General features: G+C 48.3%; 1 protein-coding gene across 3 annotated transcripts in view; it reads left to right on the top strand.

The window, feature by feature from the left end:
* The first annotated feature begins 1,937 nt into the window (after positions 1–1,937).
* CFAP97 (cilia and flagella associated protein 97) overlaps positions 1,938–21,311 on the top strand; it is a 170,509-nt gene continuing 151,135 nt past the window's right edge. The window contains exons 1-3 of one of the 3 annotated variants that reach the window (XM_063920750.1): positions 1,938–2,111; positions 14,911–15,685; positions 16,226–16,297. In XM_063920750.1, the coding sequence (XP_063776820.1) occupies positions 14,932–15,685; positions 16,226–16,297 (826 nt within the window). In that variant the 5' untranslated portion in view covers positions 1,938–2,111; positions 14,911–14,931. The remainder of the gene's footprint in view (positions 2,112–14,910; positions 15,686–16,225; positions 16,298–21,311) is intronic. The other 2 variants (XM_063920746.1, XM_063920749.1) reach the window with 2 other exon arrangements.

Raw genomic sequence — 21,311 nt, 5'->3', positions numbered from 1 at the left:
CAGCATCAGCTTCCCTGTCCCTCCTTCCTCTCATCATACTATGGGCCAGATGCATCATCGCTTGGAAAGTGATAAAATGGAGAGTGAAAATGTACCAGCCAATCAGCTCCTGCCATGTCACAGGCTGTGTTTGAAAAATGGCAGTTAGGAGCTGATTGGCTGGTACTTTTTCACTCTCCATTTTATCACTTTCCAAGCGATGATGCATCTGGCCCAAGGCGTCTTATCAGTATACTATTTATCCATCCATTTTCCATCTCTCGCTCGCTCTCAAAGATAACAGGGGAATCTGTCACTTAGATGGCAATAAATTCTCGAGAGACAAGAGGGGAATAAAGATCCTGAGTGGGAGGTGTAACGCCCTGGCCTAGCTGCACACATCTGGGACATGTATACGTCTCCCCATCCTGAGCTATATATCTGTCTTCATCCTCTATCACCAGCCGGGTTCAGTATGATTTCCTGATGGACAGGATGCTGGCAGTCAGGATACCGACAGCGGCATTCCGACCATCGGAATCCTGGCAGCCCCCTCTAAAGTACCCTAACCCTCCTCTGCCCCCTCCCCGCTTGCTGCCTAACCCTGACCACCCCTTCTAAGTGCCTAAACCTAACCCTCCCTCCCCGGTACTTAACCCTAACCTTCCCGGCCCTGCACCCTAACCCCCCTTCTCATGCCAAAACCTAACCTCCCACCACGGCAGGATGCTGAATAGACGTTTGGGATTCCAGCTGTCGGTATTGTGATGCCGGTAAACTGTGCAGCGTCAGTAATCTAGGCGTCAGAATTGCGGCGTTCTTCGGGATCACGGCGTCGGTATATTGACCGCCGGGATCCCGTCCGTCGGGAAGTGAACTGCTTCCCCACCAGCCCTACTTGTCAGGCAATGTGCAAATGAACAGCCTGCATGGTGCTGATGGGGTTAAATCCCATACTCCTCTTATGTAAATAAAGGATAATATTAATATGTGTTAGAATATGTAAACAAAAAAATTGTTCCCATGCGAAGTGCCCATTCACACACGTAACTCACTGCCTGTTAGAACGGCACAGCCTCGGCATGGCAGCTGGACCTTTCAGTGGATATTTCCAGCTGCAAGCCGGCAGCCGTGCCGCGGCCGTGCCGTGTGGATTGACACATTGCTCTGCATGTGTCTCAGCAGCACGGCCGTGGCAAAAAGCCGTCCGGTATTTTGCCGGCCAGCGCTGCCCGGAGCGTGTGTAATAGCCCTAAGCTCATCGGGTCCTTTCACACGGCACGGACATGGCCCTGTCGCTGTATTGCACCTGGATCTATCCACTGAATAGGACGGCTGCCAGGCTGCGGCTGTGACATCCCTGAAGGCAGTGGAGTATATGTGTATGAATCGCCATTTTCACACACAATGGTTTTGTTTTTTTTTGCTGCTGCAGTACATGCGCACAGCAATAAACTCGACTCAAACCATTGTATGTGAAAGGCACTGCCGGCCGGCAAAAAAACTGACTTTTGTCCGGCTTTTTGCTATCCAGTCAAAACCGGCTAGTGTGAAATAGCCCATACAGTCCAACATTCAGACCACTGGGGCAAAGACGCATACAGTCAGGAGTCAGGACTGTCCCACTCCCAGCTAAAGGGCGACTGTTGGGAGATGCAGAAGGGAATACCTACATTACCATCACTCATGTATTATAATATGTAAATTAACAGGAGCTGATTGCCTGGTGCGTTTATCATTTCCTTATGCCTACTCCAGGTTAATACAGCTGCCCCATTATTCTTATTCCAGACTCACACTTTCAATTAAAACTGCGAATATTACAGCGCAACTACTCCGTTTGCCATTAGGCCCCAGAAGAACTGCGCAGAGAAAGCTTAGGAACTGGTTGTTTGCCTTTGCCCACAAGAAAAATGGTGACAGTCGTTTATGCCCCGCCCAACAGTCCGGAAGTGGCGTAGCGTGTTTAAGGGGCTAATGTGATAGGTTCTGCAAGAGCCGCGGTATGTAGCTGAGCGAAGCAGGGTTGTGGTGACAGCACAACGGGCGTCTGAGCAGCAGCGTGCGGGCTCCCTGGCACCGCACACCCTCATCTCCCGCATATAGAGGTCGCGGATCGGCTGGCTTTGCAGGTAACGGGCGGGATGAGGAGCACACAGCGCCGTGCACACTATGAGCAGGGCTCGGGTTACGATCATTGTGGTGTCAGTGAGTGTACGCGGCGCCGCCTCTCCACTGCTGTAGTCTCCATGGTGACGGGATGCGTCCTCCCTGTCCCCACATTGCTGCTGCAGCGTGACTGCTGTCAGTGCAGGCACGGTAGCGTCTAGATTCTTTTCGCGCTAAGGACCTTTCCCATAACCCCCTGGGTCCATGTCAAAATCTATTTGGAATAGTCACCCCGCACACGCTGCCCTCATAATACACACACTGCCCACATAATACACACCGCTCTCTCTCCCCCTATTCTAATCATACACTGGTTACTCTCTTAACATGTTACATCGAGGTGGCATTCAGTTATTATCATTTGAATTACTTTTGTTAGAATTAATGTAATAATTGACTTATATTTGCAGCATGTAGAGCAGAGGTGGTTTTAGGGGTTAAGCCACCCCTAGATACAACATTATTACCCACCATCCCCTCCAAATAAATCCAGTATTTCAATTTGAATACAGGTAAACTCTAATCACTGATTCTTCTAGCCAAAGCTTTCACTTGCGACTCCCATTCTAGCTCCAGAGGCGCTGCAGTTCAGCAAGCTGAGCTCCCTCTCACCAGTCACCACATATTCATCATGTCACTGCTAGCTCAGGCTCCTCTCCCTCTATGAAGGAGTAGGACGTTCCAAAGCAGATGCCTCTGGAGTCCAGACAAGCAGAAGGCAACATGTCGCTATCCCCCCCCCCCCCCCCCTTCTTGCACTGCCTAATAGTTGCTCTGATGCTGAGGGGTGAAGGAGCAGTCTGCTTTGCCACCCCCACGTAATGGGGCCCATAGGTTCTTTCCTAGTGGGAACCCCGCCACTGATGTAGGGCACATCAGAAAATGTTGCTCCTGTGTACCTGGAAGGCAGCCATGCAGGTTTGGCAGGCCTGGATTTTCTGAAGTGCCACACTGGCATAGGGTAGCAGACGTGTGAGGAGTAGTATTCAGCTTACTTTTGAGAAGAAAAATATATATTCTTTTAATGTGAATCTGTTATAAATTATTTGCATTTTAATAATATTGGAAGTTCAGTATGTGATTGCAGGGTCTTATGTACAATCTGATTCCAAAAATATTATTTTACTATGGTGGCAGCTTTCCAGTGGTGACCTCCTCGGTTCCATGCAGTTGGGAAGTGTTTCCTTCTTTTAGGGCACTCCTTTATTAAAAGCCATTTCCTTCAGTGTTGTACAAAGATGCAGCAGCTGTAGCTATAGCGTCCACCTCTAAATCAGCCCCAGAGTCCCTTTAAAAATGTGTCTAGGGTTACTATTGCCCAGGAGAGAGGACTCTGCTTTCTGCTGTCATTGAAGCTACCGCATCTCTTCTGAGGAGTAGTTAATTTGCATCTCAGTACAGTACAGAAACATTTGAATGACCATTTATGTATTTCTTTTTTCTCTATCGTCCTAAGTGGATGCTGGGGTTCCTGAAAGGACCATGGGGAATAGCGGCTCCGCAGGAGACAGGGGGGAATAGCGGCTCCGCAGGAGACAGGGCACAAAAAAGTAAAGCTTTACTAGGTCAGGTGGTGTGCACTGGCTCCTCCCCCTATGACCCTCCTCCAGACTCCAGATTTTGTGCCCGAACGAGAAGGGTGCAATCTAGGTGGCTCTCCTAAAGAGCTGCTTAGAGAAAGTTTAGTTTAGGTTTTTTTCTTTACAGTGAGTCCTGCTGGCAACAGGATCACTGCAACGTGGGACTTAGGGGGAAAGTAGTAAACTCACCTGCATGCAGAGTGGATTTGCTGCTTGGCTACTGGACACCATTAGCTCCAGAGGGATCGAACACAGGCCCAGCCGTGGAGTCCGGTCCCGGAGCCGCGCCGCCGACCCCCTTGCAGATGCTGAAGCGTGAAGAGGTCCGGAAACCGGCGGCTGAAGACTCCTCAGTCTTCATAAGGTAGCGCACAGCACTGCAGCTGTGCGCCATTTTCCTCTCAGCACACTTCACTGGGCAGTCACTGAGGGTGCAGAGCGCTGGGGGGGGGGCGCTCTGAGAGGCAAATATAAACCTTATACAAGGCTAAAAATACCTCACATATAGCCCATAGGGGCTATATGGAGATATTTAACCCCTGCCTGACTGGAAAAATAGCGGGAGAAGAACCCGCCGAAAAAGGGGCGGGGCCTATCTCCTCAGCACACGGCGCCATTTTCTGTCACAGCTCCGCTGGTCAGAACGGCTCCCAGGTCTCTCCCCTGCACTGCACTACAGAAACAGGGTAAAACAGAGAGGGGGGGCACATTAATGGCTATATATATATATATTAAAGCAGCTATAAGGGAGCACTTAATATAAGGATATCCCTTGTATATATAGCGCTTTGTGGTGTGTGCTGGCAGACTCTCCCTCTGTCTCCCCAAAAGGGCTAGTGGGTCCTGTCTTCATTAGAGCATTCCCTGTGAGTTTGCGGTGTGTGTCGGTACGTGGTGTCGACATGTATGAGGACGATATTGGTGTGGAGGCGGAGCAATTGCCAAATATGCAGATGTCACCCCCCAGGGGGTCGACACCAGAATGGATGCCTTTATTTGTGGAATTACGTGATGGTTTATCTTCCCTTAAACAGTCAGTTGAGGACATGAGGCGGCCGGACAATCAATTAATGCCTGTCCAGGCGCCTCAAACACCGTCAGGGGCTGTAAAACGCCCTTTGCCTCAGTCGGTCGACACAGACCCAGACACGGGCACTGATTCCAGTGACGACGGTAGACATTCAAACGTATTTTCCAGTAGGGCCACACGTTATATGATTTTGGCAATGAAGGAGACGTTACATTTAGCTGATACTACAGATACCGTAAAACAGGGTATTATGTATGGTGTGAAAAAACTACAAACCGTTTTTCCTGAATCAGAAGAATTAAATGACGTGTGTGATGAAGCGTGGGTTGCTCCTGATAAAAAGTTGATAATTTCAAAAAAGTTATTGGCATTATACCCTTTCCCGCCAGAGGTTAGGGCGCGCTGGGAAACACCCCCTAAGGTGGACAAGGCGCTCACACGCTTATCCAAACAAGTGGCGTTACCCTCTCCTGAGACGGCCGCACTTAAGGATCCATCAGATAGAAAGATGGAAGTTATTCAAAAGAATATATACACACATGCAGGTGTTATACTACGACCAGCTATAGCAACTGCCTGGATGTGCAGTGCTGGAGTAGTTTGGTCAGAATCCCTGATTGAAAATATTGATACCCTAGATAGGGACAATGTTTTACTGTCGTTAGAACAAATAAAGGATGCATTTATCTATATGCGTGATGCACAGAGGGATATTTGCACACTGGCATCTCGGGTGAGTGCTATGTCCATTTCAGCCAGAAGAGCCTTATGGACACGACAGTGGACAGGCGATGCGGATTCAAAACGTCACATGGAGGTTTTGCCGTATAAAGGGGAGGAGTTATTTGGAGTTGGTCTATCAGACTTGGTGGCCACGGCTACTGCCGGGAAATCCACTTTTTTACCTCAAGTCACTCCCCAACAGAGAAAGGCACCGACCTTTCAACCGCACCCTTTTCGCTCCTACAAAAATAAGAGAGCAAAGGGCTTGTCGTACCTGCCACGAGGCAGAGGAAGAGGGAAGAGACACCAACAGGCAGCTCCTTCCCAGGAACAGAAGCCCTCCCCGGCTCCTGCAAAAACCTCAGCATGACGCTGGGGCCTCTCAAGCGGACTCGGGGACAGTGGGGGGCCGTCTCAAAAATTACAGCGCGCAGTGGGCTCACTCGCAGGTAGACCCCTGGATCCTGCAGATAATATCTCAGGGGTACAGGTTGGAATTAGAGACGGATCCTCCTCATCGTTTCCTGAAGTCTGCCTTACCAACCGTCTCTTCCGAAAGGGAGAGGGTGTTGGAAGCCATTCACAAGCTGTACGCTCAGCAGGTGATAGTCAAAGTACCCCTATTACAACAAGGAAAGGGGTATTATTCCACTCTATTTGTGGTACCGAAGCCGGATGGCTCGGTAAGGCCTATTCTAAATCTGAAGTCCTTGAACCTCTACATAAAAAAGTTCAAGTTCAAGATGGAGTCACTCAGAGCAGTGATAGCGAATTCATTGTTCAAAACTGTCACTATCAGTTTCAGACGCTGCCGTTCGGATTGTCCACGGCGCCTCGGGTCTTTACCAAGGTAATGGCCGAGATGATGATTCTTCTTCGAAGAAAAGGCGTATTAGTTATCCCATACTTGGACGATCTCCTAATAAGGGCAAGGTCCAGAGAACAGCTGGAGACAAGATTAGCACTATCTCAAGAGGTGCTAAGACAACACGGGTGGATTCTGAATATTCCAAAATCCCAATTAATCCCGACAACTCGTCTGCTGTTCCTAGGAATGATTCTGGACACGGTTCAGAAAAAGGTTTCTCTATCGTCCTAAGTGGATGCTGGGGTTCCTGAAAGGACCATGGGGAATAGCGGCTCCGCAGGAGACAGGGCACAAAAAAGTAAAGCTTTACTAGGTCAGGTGGTGTGCACTGGCTCCTCCCCCTATGACCCTCCTCCAGACTCCAGTTAGATTTTGTGCCCGAACGAGAAGGGTGCAATCTAGGTGGCTCTCCTAAAGAGCTGCTTAGAGAAAGTTTAGTTTAGGTTTTTTTCTTTACAGTGAGTCCTGCTGGCAACAGGATCACTGCAACGTGGGACTTAGGGGGAAAGTAGTAAACTCACCTGCATGCAGAGTGGATTTGCTGCTTGGCTACTGGACACCATTAGCTCCAGAGGGATCGAACACAGGCCCAGCCGTGGAGTCCGGTCCCGGAGCCGCGCCGCCGACCCCCTTGCAGATGCTGAAGCGTGAAGAGGTCCGGAAACCGGCGGCTGAAGACTCCTCAGTCTTCATAAGGTAGCGCACAGCACTGCAGCTGTGCGCCATTTTCCTCTCAGCACACTTCACTGGGCAGTCACTGAGGGTGCAGAGCGCTGGGGGGGGGCGCTCTGAGAGGCAAATATAAACCTTATACAAGGCTAAAAATACCTCACATATAGCCCATAGGGGCTATATGGAGATATTTAACCCCTGCCTGACTGGAAAAATAGCGGGAGAAGAACCCGCCGAAAAAGGGGCGGGGCCTATCTCCTCAGCACACGGCGCCATTTTCTGTCACAGCTCCGCTGGTCAGAACGGCTCCCAGGTCTCTCCCCTGCACTGCACTACAGAAACAGGGTAAAACAGAGAGGGGGGGCACATTAATGGCTATATATATATATATTAAAGCAGCTATAAGGGAGCACTTAATATAAGGATATCCCTTGTATATATAGCGCTTTGTGGTGTGTGCTGGCAGACTCTCCCTCTGTCTCCCCAAAAGGGCTAGTGGGTCCTGTCTTCATTAGAGCATTCCCTGTGAGTTTGCGGTGTGTGTCGGTACGTGGTGTCGACATGTATGAGGACGATATTGGTGTGGAGGCGGAGCAATTGCCAAATATGCAGATGTCACCCCCCAGGGGGTCGACACCAGAATGGATGCCTTTATTTGTGGAATTACGTGATGGTTTATCTTCCCTTAAACAGTCAGTTGAGGACATGAGGCGGCCGGACAATCAATTAATGCCTGTCCAGGCGCCTCAAACACCGTCAGGGGCTATAAAACGCCCTTTGCCTCAGTCGGTCGACACAGACCCAGACACGGGCACTGATTCCAGTGACGACGGTAGAAATTCAAACGTATTTTCCAGTAGGGCCACACGTTATATGATTTTGGCAATGAAGGAGACGTTACATTTAGCTGATACTACAGATACCGTAAAACAGGGTATTATGTATGGTGTGAAAAAACTACAAACAGTTTTTCCTGAATCAGAAGAATTAAATGACGTGTGTGATGAAGCGTGGGTTGCTCCTGATAAAAAGTTGATAATTTCAAAAAAAGTTATTGGCATTATACCCTTTCCCGCCAGAGGTTAGGGCGCGCTGGGAAACACCCCCTAAGGTGGACAAGGCGCTCACACGCTTATCCAAACAAGTGGCGTTACCCTCTCCTGAGACGGCCGCACTTAAGGATCCATCAGATAGAAAGATGGAAGTTATTCAAAAGAATATATACACACATGCAGGTGTTATACTACGACCAGCTATAGCAACTGCCTGGATGTGCAGTGCTGGAGTAGTTTGGTCAGAATCCCTGATTGAAAATATTGATACCCTAGATAGGGACAATGTTTTACTGTCGTTAGAACAAATAAAGGATGCATTTATCTATATGCGTGATGCACAGAGGGATATTTGCACACTGGCATCTCGGGTGAGTGCTATGTCCATTTCAGCCAGAAGAGCCTTATGGACACGACAGTGGACAGGCGATGCGGATTCAAAACGTCACATGGAGGTTTTGCCGTATAAAGGGGAGGAGTTATTTGGAGTTGGTCTATCAGACTTGGTGGCCACGGCTACTGCCGGGAAATCCACTTTTTTACCTCAAGTCACTCCCCAACAGAGAAAGGCACCGACCTTTCAACCGCAGCCTTTTCGCTCCTACAAAAATAAGAGAGCAAAGGGCTTGTCGTACCTGCCACGAGGCAGAGGAAGAGGGAAGAGACACCAACAGGCAGCTCCTTCCCAGGAACAGAAGCCCTCCCCGGCTCCTGCAAAAACCTCAGCATGACGCTGGGGCCTCTCAAGCGGACTCGGGGACAGTGGGGGGCCGTCTCAAAAATTACAGCGCGCAGTGGGCTCACTCGCAGGTAGACCCCTGGATCCTGCAGATAATATCTCAGGGGTACAGGTTGGAATTAGAGACGGATCCTCCTCATCGTTTCCTGAAGTCTGCCTTACCAACCGTCTCTTCCGAAAGGGAGAGGGTGTTGGAAGCCATTCACAAGCTGTACGCTCAGCAGGTGATAGTCAAAGTACCCCTATTACAACAAGGAAAGGGGTATTATTCCACTCTATTTGTGGTACCGAAGCCGGATGGCTCGGTAAGGCCTATTCTAAATCTGAAGTCCTTGAACCTCTACATAAAAAAGTTCAAGTTCAAGATGGAGTCACTCAGAGCAGTGATAGCGAACCTGGAAGAAGGGGACTTTATGGTATCCTTGGACATCAAGGATGCGTATCTACACGTTCCGATTTACCCCGCACACCAGGGGTACCTCAGGTTCATTGTTCAAAACTGTCACTATCAGTTTCAGACGCTGCCGTTCGGATTGTCCACGGCGCCTCGGGTCTTTACCAAGGTAATGGCCGAGATGATGATTCTTCTTCGAAGAAAAGGCGTATTAGTTATCCCATACTTGGACGATCTCCTAATAAGGGCAAGGTCCAGAGAACAGCTGGAGACAGCTTTAGCACTATCTCAAGAGGTGCTAAGACAACACGGGTGGATTCTGAATATTCCAAAATCCCATTTAATCCCGACAACTCGTCTGCTGTTCCTAGGAATGATTCTGGACACGGTTCAGAAAAAGGTTTTCCTTCCAGAGGAAAAAGCCAAGGAGTTATCCGATCTGGTCAGGAACCTCCTAAAACCAGGAAAAGTGTCAGTACATCAATGCACAAGAGTCCTGGGAAAAATGGTGGCTTCTTACGAAGCAATTCCATTCGGCAGATTCCATGCAAGAATATTCCAAAGGGATCTGTTGGACAAATGGTCAGGGTCGCATCTGCAGATGCACCTGCGAATAACCCTGTCACCAAAGACAAGGGTGTCACTTCTGTGGTGGTTGCAGAAGGCTCACCTATTAGAAGGCCGCAGATTCGGCATTCAGGATTGGATCCTGGTGACCACGGACGCCAGCCTGAGAGGCTGGGGAGCAGTCACACAAGGAAGAAACTTCCAGGGAGTATGGACGAGTCTGGAAAAGTCTCTTCACATAAACATTCTGGAACTAAGAGCAATCTACAATGCTCTAAGCCAGGCGGAACTTCTCCTGCAAGGAAAGCCGGTGTTGATTCAGTCGGACAACATCACGGCGGTCGCCCATGTAAACAGGCAGGGCGGCACAAGAAGCAGGAGTGCAATGGCAGAAGCTGCCAAGATTCTTCGCTGGGCGGAGAATCACGTGATAGCACTGTCAGCAGTGTTCATCCCGGGCGTGGACAACTGGGAAGCAGACTTCCTCAGCAGACACGATCTTCATCCGGGAGAGTGGGGTCTACATCCAGAAGTCTTCAACATGTTAATAGACCGTTGGGAAAGACCAATTGTAGACATGATGGCGTCTCGCCTCAACAAGAAACTGGACAAATATTGCGCCAGGTCAAGAGATCCACAGGCAATAGCTGTGGACGCACTGGTAACTCCTTGGGTGTACCAGTCAGTGTATGTGTTTCCTCCTCTGCCGCTCATACCAAAGGTATTGAAGATCATACGGCAAAGAAGAGTAAGAACAATACTAGTGGTTCCGGATTGGCCGAGAAGGACTTGGTATCCGGAACTTCAAGAGATGCTCACGGACGAACCGTGGCCTCTACCTCTGAGAAGGGACCTGCTACAGCAGGGTCCCTGTCTTTTTCAAGACTTACCGCGGCTGCGTTTGACGGCATGGCGGTTGAACGCCAGATCCTAAAAGGGAAAGGCATTCCAGAAGAAGTCATTCCTACCTTGATTAAGGCACGGAAGGAAGTCACCGTGAAACATTATCACCGCATTTGGCGAAAATATGTAGCGTGGTGCGAGGATCGGAGGGTTCCGACGGAGGAATTCCAACTGGGTCGTTTCCTACATTTCCTGCAATCAGGATTATTTATGGGTCTCAAATTGGGATCCATTAAGGTTCAAATTTCGGCCCTGTCAATATTCTTCCAAAAAGAATTGGCCTCTGTCCCTGAGGTCCAGACTTTTGTCAAGGGAGTACTGCATATACAGCCTCCTGTGGTGCCTCCGGTGGCACCGTGGGATCTAAATGTAGTTTTAGATTTCCTCAAATCCCATTGGTTTGAACCATTGAAAAAGGTGGATTTGAAATATCTCACATTGAAAGTGACTATGTTACTAGCCCTGGCCTCTGCCAGGAGAGTATCTGAATTGGCGGCTTTATCTTATAAAAGTCCTTATCTAATCTTCCATTCGGATAGGGCAGAACTGCGGACTCGTCCGCATTTTCTCCCTAAAGTGGTATCAGCATTTCATCTGAACCAACCTATTGTGGTGCCTGCGGCCACTAGCGACTTGGAGGACTCCAAGTTGTTGGACGTTGTCAGAGCCTTAAAAATATACATTGCAAGGACGGCTGGAGTCAGAAAATCTGACTCGCTGTTTATATTGTATGCACCCAACAAGTTGGGCGCACCTGCTTCTAAGCAGTCGATTGCTCGTTGGATTTGTAACACAATTCAACTTGCACATTCTGTGGCAGGCCTGCCACAGCCTAAAACTGTAAAAGCCCACTCCACAAGGAAGGTGGGCTCATCTTGGGCGGCTGCCCGAGGGGTCTCGGCATTACAACTCTGCCGAGCAGCTACGTGGTCGGGGGAGAACACGTTTGTAAAATTTTACAAATTTGATACCCTGGCAAAGGAGGACCTGGAGTTCTCTCATTCGGTGCTGCAGAGTCATCCGCACTCTCCCGCCCGTTTGGGAGCTTTGGTATAATCCCCATGGTCCTTTCAGGAACCCCAGCATCCACTTAGGACGATAGAGAAAATAAGAATTTACTTACCGATAATTCTATTTCTCGGAGTCCGTAGTGGATGCTGGGCGCCCATCCCAAGTGCGGATTATCTGCAATACTTGTACATAGTTATTGTTAACTAATTCGGGTTATTGTTAAGGAGCCATCTTTAAGAGGCCCTTTCTGTTGTCATACTGTTAACTGGGTTTAGATCACAAGTTGTACGGTGTGATTGGTGTGGCTGGTATGAGTCTTACCCGGGATTCAAAATGCCTCCCTTATTGTGTATGCTCGTCCGGGCACAGTACCTAACTGGAGTCTGGAGGAGGGTCATAGGGGGAGGAGCCAGTGCACACCACCTGACCTAGTAAAGCTTTACTTTTTTGTGCCCTGTCTCCTGCGGAGCCGCTATTCCCCATGGTCCTTTCAGGAACCCCAGCATCCACTACGGACTCCGAGAAATAGAATTATCGGTAAGTAAATTCTTATTTTTCCTTCCCGAGGAAAAAGCAAAGGAGTTATCCGACCTGGTCAGGAACCTCCTAAAACCAGGAAAGGTGTCAGTGCATCAATGCACAAGAGTCCTGGGGAAAATGGTGGCTTCTTACGAAGCAATTCCATTCGGCAGATTCCATGCAAGAATTTTCCAAAGGGATCTGTTGGACAAATGGTCAGGGTCACATCTTCAGATGCACCTGCGAATAACCCTGTCACCAAAGACAAGGGTGTCTCTTCTGTGGTGGTTGCAGAAGGCTCACCTATTAGAAGGCCGCAGATTCGGCATTCAGGATTGGATCTTGGTGACCACGGACGCCAGCCTGAGAGGCTGGGGAGCAGTCACACAAGGAAGAAACTTCCAGGGAGTATGGACGAGCCTGGAAAAGTCTCTTCACATAAACATTCTGGAACTAAGAGCAATCTACAATGCTCTAAGCCAGGCGGAACCTCTCCTGCAAGGAAAGCCGGTGTTGATTCAGTCGGACAACATCACGGCGGTCGCCCATGTAAACAGACAGGGCGGCACAAGAAGCAGGAGTGCAATGGCAGAAGCTGCCAAGATTCTTCGCTGGGCGGAGAATCACGTGATAGCACTGTCAGCAGTGTTCATCCCGGGCGTGGACAACTGGGAAGCAGACTTCCTCAGCAGACACGATCTTCATCCGGGAGAGTGGGGTCTACATCCAGAGGTCTTCCACATGTTAATAGACCGTTGGGAAAGACCAATTGTAGACATGATGGCGTCTCGCCTCAACAAGAAACTGGACAAATATTGCGCCAGGTCAAGAGATCCACAGGCAATAGCTGTGGACGCGCTGGTAACTCCTTGGGTGTACCAGTCAGTATATGTGTTTCCTCCTCTGCCGCTCATACCAAAGGTATTGAAGATTATACGGCAAAGAGGAGTAAGAACAATACTAGTGGTTCCGGATTGGCCGAGAAGGACTTGGTACCCGGAACTTCAAGAAATGCTCACGGACGAACCGTGGCCTCTACCTCTGAGAAGGGACCTGCTCCAACAGGGTCCCTGTCTCTTTCAAGACTTACCGCGGCTGCGTTTGACGGCATGGCGGTTGAACGCCAGATCCTAAAAGGGAAAGGCATTCCAGAAGAAGTCATTCCTACCTTGATTAAGGCAAGGAAGGAAGTCACATTATCACCGCATTTGGCGAAAATATGTCGCGTGGTGCGAGGATCGGAGTGTTCCGACGGAGGAATTTCAACTGGGTCGTTTCCTACATTTCCTGCAATCAGGATGGTCTATGGGTCTCAAATTGGGATCTATTAAGGTTTAAATTTCGGCCCTGTCAATATTCTTCCAAAAAGAATTGGCCTCAGTCCCTGAGGTCCAGACTTTTGTCAAAGGAGTACTGCATATACAGCCTCCTGTGGTGCCTCCGGTGGCACCGTGGGATCTAAATGTAGTTTTAGATTTCCTCAAATCCCATTGGTTTGAACCATTGAAAAAGGTGGATTTGAAATATCTCACATGGAAAGTGACTATGTTACTGGCCCTGGCTTCTGCCAGGAGAGTATCTGAATTGGCGGCTTTATCTTATAAAAGCCCTTATCTAATTTTCCATTCGGATAGGGCAGAACTGCGGACTCGTCCGCATTTTCTTCCTAAAGTGGTGTCAGCATTTCACCTGAACCAACCTATTGTGGTGCCTGCGACCACTAGCGACTTGGAGGACTCCAAGTTGTTGGACGTTGTCAGAGCCTTAAAAATATACATTTCAAGGACGGCTGGAGTCAGAAAGTCTGACTCGCTGTTTATACTGTATGCACCCAACAAGTTGGGAGCACCTGCTTCTAAGCAGTCGATTGCTCGTTGGATTTGTAGCACAATTCAACTTGCACATTCTGTGGCAGGCCTGCCACAGCCTAAATCTGTTAAGGCCCATTCCACAAGGAAGGTGGGCTCATCTTGGGCGGCTGCCCGAGGGGTCTCGGCATTACAACTCTGCCGAGCAGCTACGTGGTCGGGGGAAAACACGTTTGTAAAATTCTACAAATTTGATACCCTGGCAAAAGAGGACTTGGAATTCTCTCATTCGGTGCTGCAGAGTCATCCGCACTCTCCCGCCCGTTTGGGAGCTTTGGTATAATCCCCATGGTCCTTTCAGGAACCCCAGCATCCACAAGGACGATAGAGAAAATAAGAATTTACTTACCGATAATTCTATTTCTCGGAGTCCGTAGTGGATGCTGGGCGCCCATCCCAAGTGCGGATTATCTGCAATACTTGTACATAGTTATTGTTAACTAATTCGGGTTATTGTTTAAGGAGCCATCTTTAAGAGGCTCTTTCTGTTATCATACTGTTAACTGGGTTTAGATCACAAGTTGTACGGTGTGATTGGTGTGGCTGGTATGAGTCTTACCCGGGATTCAAAATGCCTCCCTTATTGTGTATGCTCGTCCGGGCACAGTACCTAACTGGAGTCTGGAGGAGGGTCATAGGGGGAGGAGCCAGTGCACACCACCTGACCTAGTAAAGCTTTACTTTTTTGTGCCCTGTCTCCTGCGGAGCCGCTATTCCCCCCTGTCTCCTGCGGAGCCGCTATTCCCCATGGTCCTTTCAGGAACCCCAGCATCCACTACGGACTCCGAGAAATAGAATTATCGGTAAGTAAATTCTTATTTTTATCCTGTTTGTAGGTTCTGAGGTATTATTGCATCATGGATCGGTATGATAACCTTTCTGATGAGGGGGAGGTCGATCACTCCTTTTTTGACAGTGATGCAGATGATGAAGCCGGACGACAAGTTATCAGTACATCAGAACCCAGCAAGCGTGAGCATACGCAGGCTTTTGGATCAGGGGAGAGTAAAAGAGTAGCTGAAACAAATCATGGTGCAGGCAAAGAAGTGAGTAAAGAGAAATCAAAGGAGCCTATGTCCTCTCCGGATTCCTCCAGACCCAGTAGTGCAGTAAAATCCGGAAGAAGTTCTGCACAGAGTTCAAGATTTGGAACAACAATTCCAACAGGCATTCCCCAGATAAGGCATGAGTTTGAAGACAATTATTACCCTGATGAAGATGACAGCAGTGAGGAGGAGAGTCGAAGTTTAAGGCCCAAAACTGCAAAGCAAACCAACATTGGAAAAAAAAATACAAAATACAGCAGGGACTTTCCTTCTTCCATCTCCAGCTCTGACACCGAGTTTTCAGATACTGCATCAGATGACCACAAATCAAAACCTCATATATCGTTAAAAGAGAGAACACTTTTCTCCCTGGGGTCTCCTGAGCGCAGGTTCTCTAAGCAACCTACAAAGGACCATACGGATGAGTCAGAGGACACCGTCACTGATGTTACTCCTCTTTCCACGCCTGACATCAGCCCAATACAGTCATTTGATATAGCAGCCACTAGTGAAGCATTGAAGAGTAAAGTTAAGCGGCAAGAGAACGTCAGCCAAGAAATATATGGTAATTCTACTTGGCATGTTCTATGTTGGTACATCCATGTAATTGTGCCTATTAGTAGGCAAGACCTTTGTTTTTGTTTATGATGAAACACAACCTTTAGTAGGAGGTTATATTAAGGGGTTTATGTACTAAGCCTTGGAGAGAGATACCGTACCAGACAATCAGCTCCTAACTGACATGTTATAGGTTGTGTGTTGAGAAATGACTGTTAGGAGCTGGTTGATTGGTAGTTTATATCTCTCCATGAGGCAGATGTATTAAGCCTGAAGAAGAGATAAAACAGTGATAAGTGCAAGGTGATAACGCACCAGCCAATAAGCTCCTAACTGGCAATTTACATATTGGAGCTGATTGGCTGGTGCGTTATCACCTTGCACTTATTACTGGTTTATCACTTCTCCGCGCTTAATACATCTGCCCCCATGTCTTAGTACATAGACCCTGGTAGTGAGTGATGGGACATCAACTTGCTGTTTGATGCTGTAAGCTGCAATGCGTCTACGGTGTACTATTATTGTACTTTCTGCCTTTTGCCTACAGATCCTGTTATTAATGGCAGAGCTGACCCAAAGACCTTGCAGGATGCAATGGATCTCAACCAGCTTCTGAAAGGTATTTTTCTGTTTGTTGCATGTACAGTTTTGTGGGACAAAAAACATTTAACACTGCTAGGGATACATAAAATACAAGTTACGCTACATGATGGAGATGCTGGTTAGTGTAAGACACTGGGGGAGATTTAGCAAAGGTTGGAGAGAGATAAAGTACTAACCAATCTGCTCATAACTTCCATGTTACAGGCTGTGTTTGAACAAATAAGTTAGGAGCTGGTTGGTTGGTACTTTATTTCCCCCACTGGTAAAAAATATCTAAAATAATGATTCAGGACTGGAGGATTGTAGGGGGACCCCACAGGTATGTGCAGTAAATGCAGTCTTGCCAATCCGTTGGTTTCCAACTGTCCATTTTCTTGTACAGTTTGGGAAGGAGACATCTGATTGGTTGCTATGGGCTTTCCCCCCTTTAACATTTTTTGCATAACATTACAGCCCGCAAAAAAAGGTAGGGTGACAGATCAGCAGCAGGCAACAGTTAGTGTGTTTTGGCACTGACCTGTTCTAGAACAATGTACCTTAATGTTATTATTACAGTACAATGCATGGCTACTGTGATCGAGGTAGTTTTGTGTAAAGTGAGTGTAGACCAGTTAAAAGCAATCCAGTTACCCCAGATTTGTCTGCAGTGTTCATGTTGTCTTATATTTACTTAAGGTGAGCAAGGTGTCACTTTTAAAGCAAGCTGCATTGCAGGGAATAAGAAAATAACATTGTGGCCCTAGTTATCAACCTTGGAGAGTGATAAATAGCACGGTGATAAAGTACCAGCCAACCAGTTCCTGTCATTTTTCAAACACTGTAATATGGCAGTTAGGAGCTGGTTGCTTGGTACTTTATCACTGTGCTATTTATCACTCTCCAAGGCATGATAAATCTGGGCCTGTATACCATGAATTTGTTAACACAAACAACAGATTTGGAGTAATGACATTTAAGACCTACAAAGTTAAATGGAACATCATATTCCAAAGGAGAGTTCATAGTTGGCTAGCAATATATATTAATGTAACAGACCTATTTCCTGTTCAACACCATCACAGCCATACCAAACGGTGTAACACCTTAGAGGAGTAATAAGACTGGAAAAATAAACACCCCCAGAAGATCCGGTCAGGATCCCATCAGTCAAAATATTGACGCCAGATTCCCAACACTGCTCAGAATGCTGATGGCGGCATCCCAATAGGGATCACAATCCTGGCACAGGAATCCCGACCGCTGGGTTCCTGAAAGAGCGTTTACCGGGGCTGAGTTCAGGTAAGATATGGAGAGGGGGTTAGGGTAAGGCTGCGGGGTTAGGTTTAGGCACCCCCTGGGGAGATTTATGGTTAGGCTGCGGGGAGGGGGGGCTAGGTGTTTAGGCACCACCAGGGAGGGTTAGGCTCTGGGTGGGTGGGGAAGTAGGTTTAGGCTGTGGAAAGGGAGGGTTAGGGGGCATTGGGAGCAGGTAAGTACACTTACCTAGTCCCTGTCAGGATTCTAAACATCGGGATGCAGGGACAGTCTTCTTACCACAGGCATCCCGTATGCCAGGATATCGTACCCAACCACCAGAAGGTCTTTAGTGTGACTCTTCCTTCCCTATGGTGTCTCTATCACGTTTCGCTGAGTGAGGCATGGTGTGTATTGTTCTGTTATTTTCTAAGTAAGTTACATACCTGTTCCCAGTGAGTCTGGGTGGTCCCTTTATCCAGCAGTGTGCAGGCAGAGACCTAGCAATTTGGGGATGTTAGTTGCTACTTCCAAGTAGCAAACATTGGAATGGAGATTCATCACTTCTTTCTGTATTTCTATTCCAAGATAATTTGCCTATGGATATGGAAATACTGTGGAACGCTGCTTTAAGAGACTTCACGTTTCCTTGGGAACAATACTGAAGTCTGGAGTGGCTATAGCTTCTGTCTCCGGGGAACTTAGAGTAGGGATAGAAACTCTTCCTAAGAAACACCCAATAAATAGACAATGTTAACTTAATTTTTTTTTTTTTTGCTTCAATATTCTTATTTTCTTTGTGACGCTTCACTTTGAACAATCACCTGGTGGCAGGGAAGCTTATGGCTGCAGCCATGAATGGAGGCACACCGTTAAAACCCCGTTTTACTACACTTCTATTTATTGGATACTTTCCTTTTTGTGCAGGAAAATCCCATAAGTTGCTACGGGATAGGGAGGAAGGGATACATATAACGGCAGACTGGGTTCCGGCTGTCACTGTACCGACAGCGGCATCCCGTCTACCGGAATCCTGGCAGGGCATCCACTTGCCACGCATCAGGCCTGGAGGCTCACTTAGCTCGCAACAGGTTCTATTCCAACTTGCTTGGTGGAGTGAACCCACCAATCGAGTGAAAATACTGGGAGTCTGTCGGGATTCTGACATCTGTCTCCTGATCGCCGGGATCTCGACAACCAGTATATTGACTGCATCCTGGGAGGAATACTGAAAGTTTGTCTTCGCAAACACTTCAGAGAAATCACAGCCAGGGCAGAAGCACTTTCAGCTGTTTGGTACTTGAAACAGAGTCACGTGAGTGACAGGATGTCAAAAGTATATAGAGACATGCATCACTCAAGATCTGAGTTTGTGACATAATTAAAGGATACAAAATCTAATTCTGTACATACAGGTAATATTTTTATTGAAATCCACAATCCTGTCCTCTCTGGTCAAACTTGGAGGCATTGCAGAACAGTTTACAGACTGGAGGAAGTACGGTAATCATTTCTCCTGTTCCTTTAACACAGAGGGCTTCTATTCCAAGCTTTTGCTGGTTGAAAGAGCATCACCTGGATTCCGTTAGTGGGCCTAATTCAGACCTGGTCGCAAGCAGATGTTTTTTGCACTGCTGCGACCAGGTAGTCGCCGCCTACAGGGGGAGGGGGTATTCGCTGTGCAGGGGTGCGAATGCATGTGCAGAGAGCTGCACAAACAAAAGTTTGTGCAGTCTCTGCACAGCTCAGGACTTATTCAGCCGCTGCGATGATCCGGCCTGGAGCTGACGTCGGGAACCCTCCTTTATAACTGCTGGACACGATTGCGTTTCTTCGGACACTCCCTGGAGATGGTCAGTTGACACACACAAACGGCCTCTTCCAGTCAATCTTCTTGCGATTGCCGGTGCCATCGCTTTCTTCGTAAAATCCGTTGCTGTCTGGTGATCACACCGCTGCAAAAAATCCAGCGTGCGATCGGGTCTAAATTTGTGGTACAGGATTGTCATTACCAATTCCAGACGTTGCCGTTCGGCCTGTCCACGGCACCGAGGGTATATTTACCAAGGTAATGGCCGAAATGATGATACTCCTTCGAAAAAAGGGAGTTTTAATTATCCCATACTTGGACGATCTCCTGATAAAGGCGAGGTCCAGGGAGCAGTTGTTGGTCGGCGTAGCACTATCTCAGGAGGTGCTACACCAGCACGGTTGGATTCTAAATATTCCAAAGTCACAGCTGGTCCCTGCGACACGTCTACTGTTCCTGGGGATGATTCTGGACACAGTCCAGAAATAAGTGTTTCTCCCAGAGGAGAAAGCCAAGGAGCTGTCATCTCTAGTCAGAGGCCTCCTGAAACCAAAACAGGTGTCGGTGCATCACTGCACGTGAGTCCTGGGAAAGATGGTAGCTTCCTACGAAGCAATTCCATTTGGCAGGTTCCATGCCAGAACTTTTCAGTGGGACCTGTTGGACAAGTGGTCCGGATCGCATCTTCAGATGCATCGGTTGATAACCCTGTCTCCAAGGACCAGGGTATCTCTGCTGTGGTGGCTGCAAAGTGCTCATCTTCAAGAGGGCCGCAGATTCGGCATACAGGACTGGGTCCTGGTGACCACGGATGCCAGCCTTCGAGGCTGGGGGGCAGTCACACAGGGAAGAAACTTCCAAGGACTTTGGTCAAGTCAGGAGACTTCCCTACACATAAATGTTCTGGAACTGAGGGCCATTTACAATGCCCTAAGTCAGGCAAAACCCCTGCTTCAAAACCAGCCGGTTCTGATCCAGTCAGACAACATCACGGCAGTCGCCCATGTAAACCGACAGGGCGGCACAAGAAGCAGGACGGCGATGGCAGAAGCCACAAGGATTCTCCGATGGGCGGAAAGTCACGTGTTGGCACTGTCAGCAGTGTTCATTCCGGGAGTGGACAACTGGGAAGCAGACTTCCTCAGCAGGCACGACCTCCACCCGGGAGAGTGGGGACTTCATCCAGAAGTCTTCCAACTGATTGTAAACCGTTGGGAAAGGCCACAGGTGGACATGATGGCGTCCCGCCTAAACAAAAAGTTAGAAAAATATTTCGCCAGGTCAAGGGACCCTCAGGCGATAGCTGTAGACGCTCTAATGACACCGTGTACCGGTCGGTTTATGTGTTCCCCCCTCTTCCTCTCATACCCAAGGTACTGAGGATAATAAGGAAAAGAGGAGTAAGAACTATACTCATTGTTCCGGATTGGCCAAGAAGAGCTTGGTACCCGGAACTTCAAGAATTGATCTCAGAGGACCCATGGCCTCTGCCGCTCAGACAGGACCTGCTGCTGCAGGGGCCCTGTCTGTTCCAAGACTTACCGCGGCTGCGTTTGACGGCATGGCGGTTGAACACCGGATCCTAAAAGAAAAGGGTATTCCAGAGGAAGTAATTCCTACGCTCATTAAAGCTAGAAAAGATGTAACCGTACAACATTATCACCGCATATGGCGAAAATATGTTGCGTGGTGTGAGGCCAGGAAGGCCCCAACGGAGGAATTTCAGCTGGGTCGATTTCTGCACTTCCTACAGTCAGGGGTGACTATGGGCCTAAAACTGGGTTCCATTAAGGTCCAGATTTCGGCTCTGTCGATTTTCTTCCAAAAAGAACTGGCTTCACTGCCTGAAGTTCAGACATTTGTTAAGGGAGTGCTGCATATTCAGCCTCCTTTTGTGCCTCCAGTGGCACCGTGGGACCTCAACGTGGTGTTGGGTTTCCTGAAGTCACATTGGTTTGAGCCACTTAAAACCGTGGATTTAAAATAA

This window comes from Pseudophryne corroboree, chromosome 1 (assembly GCF_028390025.1).
Source record: "Pseudophryne corroboree isolate aPseCor3 chromosome 1, aPseCor3.hap2, whole genome shotgun sequence".
NCBI lineage: Eukaryota > Metazoa > Chordata > Amphibia > Anura > Myobatrachidae > Pseudophryne > Pseudophryne corroboree.
The sequence above is the reverse complement of the archived record's forward strand: the minus strand, read 5'-3'. Positions and strand labels throughout refer to the sequence as shown.